Raw genomic sequence first — 9,531 nt, 5'->3', positions numbered from 1 at the left:
AGAATCAGAAAATTTGGTACTTTTGCGTAAAAAGTCACAGAATTTAAACTGCATTTCGGGGCAAAAAATGTTGAAGCAGTTGCAGTACATATACCATTGGGCACGGAATCCACACTGTGCTGTCTACGCCCAAAATTATCTAATGCACAGTGGTCGAAACCGAAAAACACCTGCTGCACAGATGAAGCGCAGTGCAGCCATGGCCCACGGTACCCTGCCATAACAGCAAATCATCGAGATGCCTTTTCAGCTAGCCGCAGTTAAGGGCAGAGCTGGGCATCGGGCCCTCTGAGACATGTAATCACGTGTTCTGCGTGGGTAGCTCGGTGCACTACAAGCCACACATTTACCTTGGTTCTTGACTTATAATCAGAAGGTTGCTGGTTCAAGCCCCAACACTGCCAGGTTGCCACTGTTGGGGGCCCCTGAGCAAGACCCTTTACCCTCAATTGCTCAAGTTGTACTCAGTCATAATAAAGCTAAATGCTGTAAATGTAATGCATAGCAATGGCTGGTCTGTTCTGACATTTAGCGACGTTGCCTGAGGTTGCAGAATTGCTTGTGGTGATGTGCTAGAGGTCCATGTGTTCTCCTGGTGGAGCAAAGTGCTACTAATGCTGTGGATAAGAGCAACTGCCAAACACTGGAAATGTAAATTCAAGTTGGTATCAGTCATGAAAAGGTGAAAAGTTGGCCCTGTAGTCAAGTTAACTTGAAATGTGGTTGAATTTGAGAGAAAATGCACATGAGCATGCTAAGATGGTGTCCTAAAAGTATACACAAGACGGTAGCACTGTATGCATATATGTCACTGTGGAGGTGGGATTTTTTGTTGTTATTTTGAGTTTTAGAGTTTTATTTTAAAAACAGCTAAAATTGGTTAACTGCATTTTATGTGCAGCATTGCTGCACAGTGTTTAATCAGATGTGTAAAACTGAATACACAAAACAGTCCCACTACTTTACCTGCTGCTACTACAGGTGTGAATCTGCTGTTCTATGATGGTAAGACATTCCGCACCAAATTTCAGATATCGTTGTATAATGTATATCATATCAGATATCATTTAACAATCAGTGCAAAGGTAAGTTGTTTAGACTACACTCGGTCTATAAAACATCTTTTAGCAGTTGGGCAGAACCTGATTGCAAGGCACCTACAGTGCAGTTCCAAATCCCAAAGCTTGTGGTTATTTCAATATTTCTAGCATTTGTATTGTTAAGTGCCTTTTTGGTTAAGACACGGTCAGTTCTGTGGGTTAAGTGCCACTGTTATGTCTATTTCTATCTTTTTAAAAAGGAGAGCTGTCTGTTGTTGCCTTGTCCTGAAGGAGCTTCAGAACTTTAATTTTTATAGCAGTTATAGTACATGTATATAATAGTCATTTTACCATATGTGGTTTTCTCTCTGATTCCATTGGTGCTACCTAACATGAAGAACTGGAGTGTCTTCCAATAACAATGCGTCTCACTCACACACTCCCTGTCAATGTCACTAATGACACTAAACCCCTTCCACCTCTAATTAAACAAATGTTTCTCAACATTTGTTGTTGTTTTTGTTTGTTTGTTTCCCTCCCCAGTATGATGGTTATTGGAAGAATTTATGGGATTAAAACATTAGATTATATTCCTGTTTGAGTAATCTTTCTAATCAAAAGCACAGTGTTAATTTTGTTAATCCTGACTGTAAACTGTTAGATTTTATTGTTCATGGGGAATTTTCACCTTTTCCTCAATATCTCAATGTTTTAATCCAGTTCAGTTGTTTTCTCTGCATTTCTTCTCTAAGGCTCTCAATTTTACATTTGTCATGCTTATCACACCTTTTTTTTTTTTTTTTTTTTTTTTTTTTTTTTTTTTTAAATATTTGTTTTATTGTCTTATTATTTAAATCTCCATGCTCCCATCCTTCTCTTCTCTCGTCCTCTCCACAGTGTGGTCGAGACGCAGAGAACTTTGACCGTTTTTTCACCCGTCATCCTCCGGTCCTGACCCCTCCCGACCAGGAAGTGATTGTAAACCTGGACCAGGACGAGTTCCAGGGTTTTTCTTACCTTAATGCAGAATTCATAGCTCAGGAATGCAAGTAGCCAGTATTAGCAATGCACTTACAAAGGGGACCAATCAGATTGCAGAGTATGAAATGGCAGAGACAGAATGAACCAAGAGCAAGAACAGGGTCAAATAAATCGGATTTAATCAGTGGACCTAGTTTGTACATTTCTACTTGGCTCTCCCATTTGTTTCATATAATTCATGCTGGTTAATAATTAAAAATTAAACAAAGTTATAATGTGCATAAGCTGGCCATCCAGTTTTGGGTAGAATCAAGGAAATGAAGTGATGAAATACAGAGCTAATATTGTAACATTTGTATGCATTTTCAAATCCAAGCACTTCACAATGACATTTCATGTGTTTATAAATTTATTTCTCAACACTTTTGACATTAACATGCAGTGTCTTGACTACATAGTAAGTACAGTTATTACTTTCTAATCATCTTTTTTGATCCAACTAATGAATGCCATTGTTTACACACAATTCATCTAATATTTTTAGTTTATTATTTTATTGTAATATGATCACATAGTCTGGAAACTCAATAGTTGCCAAAAAATATGCTAGGCAAAATAAAATGCCAGACTTTTTTCTAACAGTAATTATACAGAAAATGTGAAATATTTGTTAAATTGATAAATCATGTAGCTTACATGAGAGATATCGTCCACTCTCATGCACACTCCTATAAATGGCATGTGGTGTGCATGAACTGTTTAATGTGCTTGATCTGGTTGTTCACTAGGTCAGTCTGTTCCTGCCTTTGTAATGTGGGTGTGTATTCAGGAGGGTGTAGATTAAAAAGCTATGCTGTTGCTACACATAACTGCCAAGTTAGAGGTCAGTGGTGAAATCTTAGATTTTGGCATATTTGATGGCGTTGCTTTGTCATGCAGTGTGATGTGAACGTTAGACGTTGTGCATGAATTCACAAACACACTGTCCCTGAGAAAGCGTATTTGGTTATGTAGGACTTTGCAACTTGTATCAGTTCCCAAAGTGGTATTATTATTGACATTATGATGAAAAAGAGAATATATCTTTTTGTGATCATTCTTCCAAATCAGTGGTGTGTGAATTTGTTTTACCAGATTTCAATGCCCTCCAGTATTTGGATGCGAATCATGTGTTTAATGGTGGACTGTCCCTATACAAGGACAATTCAGTATATACTTAGAATATATTAATTATCTGTATGTTTTACATTTTTGTTCTTCAGACGTACAAAACCACAAATATTTACCATAAACTGGAAATAGCTCGGTCACGATAAATACTGTCATGCAACTCTCTCATACGGTTATTTATTATTTAGGGTTCATGGTCCTTTACCCAATCTTGTCCTTATTTTGCTCCATGCTAACTGGCCAATCAAGGCATGGATACATTAAGCAACATTTGCTCAGACGCAATGATTTGGGATTGATTTTGAAAGGTCTCAATAGATTAACTAGCATTTCCTTGATGTATCCAATCCTTAAGGCGCCTAGTTTTGAAGATTCACTGTTTGAATCATGAAAATGGTTTTCATTTTTGACCATTTTACCATTTTAAAATATCTAAAGGTTATGCCTTCCACATGTTGCATTTTAAGTGTCAGATTTACAGAATTTACCAATTTGCACATCTGAAGTCAATCAAGATTGCATTGAAATCTTATTAAACAATGACACTGAATAGTTTTGCAAGTTTCATGATTTGATGCAAATTTTGGGAATCTGCAACAGTTTGATGAACTGTATAAAATGTTTTAATGTTTATGATTAAACTGATGCAGATTTTTGGTAGTCTTAACAGTGTCAAATTACAAAAGCATTGTAAGAAAAATGCACAACAGCATTTTTAAGCCATATAAGCTATCCAACAAACACATATAACTGGGTGTAAGAGGACCTAAAGCATGCTCATGAAAGCCATGTGCTGATGACTGGAAAGGTCCCATGAGGAAATGGGCTATATGAGAGAGCCTGCCCATATGCAAGAGTGTGTGTGTGTTTGCATGTCTATAAGCAAGCAAGAGATGCCCCCTTTAGTGCTGATCCTGTAGAGAACACCATGGTACAGCTGTTCTGTAAGCCTACAGGACCAGGCACTCAAGTGACACTCCTCCCCAAGGGCCTTCACTCCCATGCTGGGATGCATGGTGAGGGAACTCCTCTGGGCCCCTGCGAGAAGGTAGGAATGAATGGGCAATCCGTAACCATTTCCGTCCCGCTGTTCCTGTTGCTTCATGCTTTCTAGAACATGACCTGTCTCGTTTGTTTGTTAAACTAAGCAAGGGTATCTGCTCTTCTCTTGTCTGCTCTGCAAACACTTGCTCATGGCCCCGGTGAGGGGAACGGGTCCATTAATTGTGGTCCATTAACTGTTACAGCCTGTGTTTTTTGTGACCGCTCAATTCTACTTGGACTGTCTGCTTGTTCTGCCACTCTGGCCTGCCGACTTTCCGTATTTCAGCTGCCTCACTCTGTTTTTCTAATGTCATTCAATAGTTGTCTCGTCTCTTAGCTGCTAACTGTTGGTCTTCTCTGTCAGCTGATGCTCAAGGATACCATGTTGACTCATTGCTATTCTGTGTTTGTTCACAATGTCTTTGATCTTCTGTGATGCTTTTTTTTTCTGTGTCAGAAAGGAGGAGAATTTCTGTGTAACTCTCAAACCTTATACTGAGTGTGCTGAAGTAGCTGTAATGGTATCTGTCAGTATGCATGAGCGTGAGCGCATGTGATTGTTGTCTTTACCCAAACGACAACTACTTCTGTACTAGGAGTAGACTACCACTGAACCTACAAGTGGCTGGATACAATTACCTCAGAACTGGGAATCCCCCTGTTTAGTCCTGAGATGGACACATGGAATAATTTTATTCCACTCTCTCAGGCTTGAGCCTGGCTTCCAAAGGAGCCACTTGATGAACAATATATTGCATCGCTCGTGATGGATTATGTTGGATGTATCATTGTGTACTAGTTTTAGTTTAATAATATTTTTTTTGTGCCCAGTAATGTCTCAGAAGATGGATAATCTGTTGGTACACTTTTTTACATAAATAAATATGTGGAAGGACTATATTACGAGAGATTTTGTATTGCTAGTTCTTTATTCCGGTTCCTGTACTTGCACAGGTAGGGCCCAGTCGTACTCTCTCGCCCCCTTCTTATGATGATTTCTTAATGAATACATTTATGTGAAGTCCATGGAAACAACTGACATGCTAATTATCTGCAAATAATCTCTTGAGAAGAGCTTGTATTAGTATTTGTTAGCATTTTGTTGCTGGCATACTACTGGCAATAGGTCTTGGAATTGTTTTCAGGCGTATTACAGCCATGTATCCTTAACTGAAGTGAAAAAAATCTGATAGTCTATTTAAGTGGGACTTGTAAGCTGTTTTTATATATAATATATAGTTTACAGCAATAGTGTACAAATGTCTGCGCCCCTTAACACCTGTTTTCATTTAATCAGAAAGGACTGAAAATTATTAGCTGATACTGATTATTATGCATTCTTCAGCACTTAAATATTTTTCTTTAGGTCTAGTGACTTTTAAACATATCTTTGGTGCAAACTGTTTGCTAGAGTTGTTTAAATTTTGGTTCATATATTCACAATCAAACCATCACGGATGTTTTTTTACACAGTCATCTGTTTCAATCTCTTAACACCAGAGATTGACTCAATTTGTATGCATTATCTTTGCTACTGCTAGAGCTTTGAAGAAAATACTGAAAAATATTTTGCAGCTGTTGATATGAAATTCAGAGAAGCTCAAGTAGTTCAAGGCTAAAACTGTTGGTGACAAAATGCAGCTAAGCTGTAGTGGCATTTGGACCGTGCTGCAAATACACCTTAACCTATGTCTATGGTTACAAATAAATGCTAATACTTATTTGTAGTGCTGTACCAAATTATGACTAGATCTAATGTAATACATCTTAACACGGGACACAACCTTTCTCTCTCACTCTTTCCTCAAAATTTGTCTTGCAGAAAAACCGGCGCGACGCTGGGAACTTCGATAAGGAGTTTACCAAAATGGCAGTTGATCTCACCCCAACGGATAAACTATTCATTATGAATCTGGACCAGAACGAGTTCCAAGGCTTCTCCTACACCAATCCAGAGTTCATCATTCAGGTTTAACGCCAGTTGCAACTGGTGTCTCCTCTCCTGAACACAGTGGCCCACCCTACAGGGAGAGGAAGAGGCAATGAGCATTTCAGGCTTCTCTCTTGTAGCATTTGCCCAAAGCCCAACCGGTCTCAAGCAGAATCTCAAACCCTGCATTAGATGAAGGGCTGAGAGCAGCGAGATGGTGTTTTGTCATCTCCCTGAGAACGTGTTGTCGTCTCAATTAGAAATGCTTTGTTTTTCACCACTCAATCAGCAGTTCTCTGCATCTTCTAGTATGCTAATACATTAGCCATGCCACAAGTTCAGTTTGCCGTGACCATGTCGTAATGTTATTTATTTTTCAAAAATGGTACTTGTGTGAGCGTCACATAAAAACAGAAGCAGCAACAAAGTTCTTAAGATCTTGCAATATCTGCCATTGGGCTTGTACCATTTAGAAATTCCAAAAGCTAATGTTCTACTAATCTTCTAGCTAGCCCTCAGTTCTAGGTCTAGTTAGGATTCAACAGTCACATCAGGTGAGAAATGCAATCTTAACATGTAGCTATTAACTTGCTATTGCAATAATGACTGAATGCATTATAATTTATGTTAAGACATCATGACTTGGGTAAATGATTCCCTTAAAGTTTAAACAGTTATATCAATCATCATGTTAGCAAATATGATTGAATTACTATGAACTAATATGCCATTTAGACTTGTTTTGTTCTGTGTGGTTAGGTCATTAGAGAATCATACATTTCCCAAACTGTTAAGCAGCATAGCTGAAAGTGAAGATTAAGTGTAAAAGTACAAATCAAAAGTCCTCCAGTACAAATAATGTGGTTACAGTTGGAAGTAACGCAAGTGCAATCTTACATTTCAGTATCACTGAAAGCTCTTAGTAGATCGATGAAACCAGAAAGGAATAAATGAAAAAAAAAAACATCAACATGTCCCTGGAAATGCAGCGTCAGTCTTGACTTGAAGTATTTGTCATATTGTACGTGTCAGCTAATGATCAAAGCACACTGCTTTGCTGTTTTAAAAGAAGACTATCAGTATAGAAGGACATGGACTCTTCACATACAAGTGTGTTTAATTTTCCTCCTGAGCATCTCTGTGCATTTTTGTTCATTGTTTTTGTTTGTTCCTTACGTGTCAGGTTTGATTTCATAAGGGAACTTCTTATATAATACTCAAGTATTTGTATTATATCCCTTTGATTGATTTCTCTTTACAACCCTTTGTTCATCACTTGGTATTGAAAACAACAGTAGGCACAGACACGTAGAGCATTTTAAACTGGTTTTACCTGCACTGAATGATCCATTTAAATGACTGCATATTTTTTTACACTTTCACCCCATTTAATGTACCAAAAATATCTGAGCATCTGGTTTTCTGCTGTTCCTTCTTATGATGGCTTGCTGAATTGCAGACCTGGAAGACTGCAAATGGTTTCGATGACATGATAGACTTGCACTGGTGGATTAGGATTATCAGAACATGATGGAGCTGGTAAATCTGACTCATCATGGCATCAGCACAGTTGGCTGTTTTTGCAGATTAGCGAGTAGCTGTTTGTGTAGTTTTGAAGATTTCTATTTTTATTTTTGTAGAGTATGTTGCATTTTTACTATTTGTGCATTTTGTGTTTGTATATTCTAAAGTGCTTTCATTTTTGTTTTTTTTTTACATATCACTAGGCTAACATTCACCAGCTGTCTTGTACCCTAACCAATCTTGCTGACCGAGAGTATCTGTGCTCTTTGTCTACATTATGTGAGAAATTGACTAGTAGCTGAAGGCTCGAAGTATTCTAACATAAAATGTGCATGGCACTCTACACCCACATTTTCTACCTATAGTAGGTGTTTCTAATGTGGCTGGTGAGTGCATATGATTGTAACAGAGGCTATAAATAATAATACAGTGCACTTTCTACCTATTTTTATCTACATTATCCTCTATTACACTTCCACAAACCCTATGAAATGATTAATATGAAACAAACCACTGCTGTATAATACTGCTGTGGGCAAGGTTTCTTAGATAAATTATGTAAATGCAGGCAGAATGGGCTGCCAGATAAACAGGACTGCTAAGGTCTGTTATATATTCTATATTTTGAAATCTGAGAGTTTTAGGTAACTAAGTACCTCAAGTTGAAAAGAAATAACAGGATTGTCTTAATTTCTTGACACAGAATTTAACACGTGGTTGAAGCATTTTAGATAACAGCAGTGAGAATCATTTATGGAAATGAGTAGCTCTGAAGTGAAAATAACAGATGTGCTCTTACATGGTTCAAGCAGTTTCAAACGTAATATTTTATCCAAACGTGTTCTATTCGTTTATTTATTTGCATTCAGTGCAGATCACATGACTGAATCCTTACTTAGAAACATTACACGTAACACAAGTTTTGGTTGTATGCAGTGTTTTGGGGACCTCACTATGTGCCATGTGTCTAGAAGACTCCAGCCACCCTATGCATGCCTGACGGAGCAGTTGCTCTTTTAACTCTATTTATCTACTTCCCAAATGTGTCAGTATGGTGATTGGATCTGTTGTAGCATAGATCCTTAAGGGTTATAACATGATGATAATTTCTATGTTTTGTTTAATTTTGATATACAGTATTTTATTTATATAATGCTTTCTAGGCTTCCGTATGGGGGGGGGGATTCATTGTGTAAATAGTGATGAGTTTATCTTTGCGGAATGAACAAGAGAAAGGACGATAATGGGACTAGATAAACTAGATCAGCAATAGATAAATGTTTTAAGAGGCAAAGTGAACAAAATGGCATTTGGATTAGGAGAGCTTGTAAACAAATCAGTGGTTAACATGACTGCATTTTCTGCTAGCATGTGTTAGCATGGCAAACATGGTCATTTATGATGGCTTCCTGGAAAAATATTTTTTATCTGTTTCTTCACTGCATGTGTGCCACAAGTGTATGCTTTACAGTGTGAAGTATGTGATTAAATGCAGCAGGGGTTTACTGTTTTGAGTTTTTAATAATGAAGGCTTCAAAGGGCTTCCTATATCAACCCCCTCCCCCAAGTCAAACATGTTTACTATGCAAGACAGATGCATGTCAACAACCTAGAAACCAACTCTAATGTTCAAATGAGAGCAGTGTCTTCAGCCTGGGCTGAGGGGGGGTTCTCTGGTGATTGCAGTGACATTTTGCATGTTCCTTACTCAGTGTATGTATGTAGGACAAATTAAAGGTGACCTTTACAAAGCTGTGTGTTCATCCATTTGTGTGTGAGTGCCTATGGGTGGGTGCAATGGAAGCTAATTTGACTCCTTACTGTGTATAAGTAAATGTTGCT

At 37.9% G+C, this 9,531-nt stretch overlaps 1 protein-coding gene across 4 annotated transcripts in view; it reads left to right on the top strand.

The window, feature by feature from the left end:
• The window catches only part of prkcba (protein kinase C, beta a), a 29,193-nt gene extending 19,753 nt beyond the window's left edge, over positions 1-9,440 (top strand). For 3 of the 4 annotated variants that reach the window (XM_027015737.3, XM_081700950.1, XM_081700949.1), the window contains one exon: positions 1,938-3,127. In XM_027015737.3, coding sequence (XP_026871538.2) covers positions 1,938-2,093 — 156 coding nt within the window. In that variant the 3' untranslated portion in view covers positions 2,094-3,127. Of the gene's footprint in view, positions 1-1,937; positions 3,128-6,057 lie in introns of those variants that run through there. The other variant, XM_081700948.1, reaches the window with a different exon arrangement.
• The last annotated feature ends 91 nt before the right edge of the window (positions 9,441-9,531 follow it).

This window comes from Electrophorus electricus, chromosome 18 (genome assembly GCF_041902795.1).
Source record: "Electrophorus electricus isolate QZ-2024a chromosome 18, ASM4190279v1, whole genome shotgun sequence".
Classification (NCBI taxonomy): domain Eukaryota; kingdom Metazoa; phylum Chordata; class Actinopteri; order Gymnotiformes; family Gymnotidae; genus Electrophorus; species Electrophorus electricus.
This window is presented reverse-complemented; position numbering and strand designations above follow the sequence as displayed.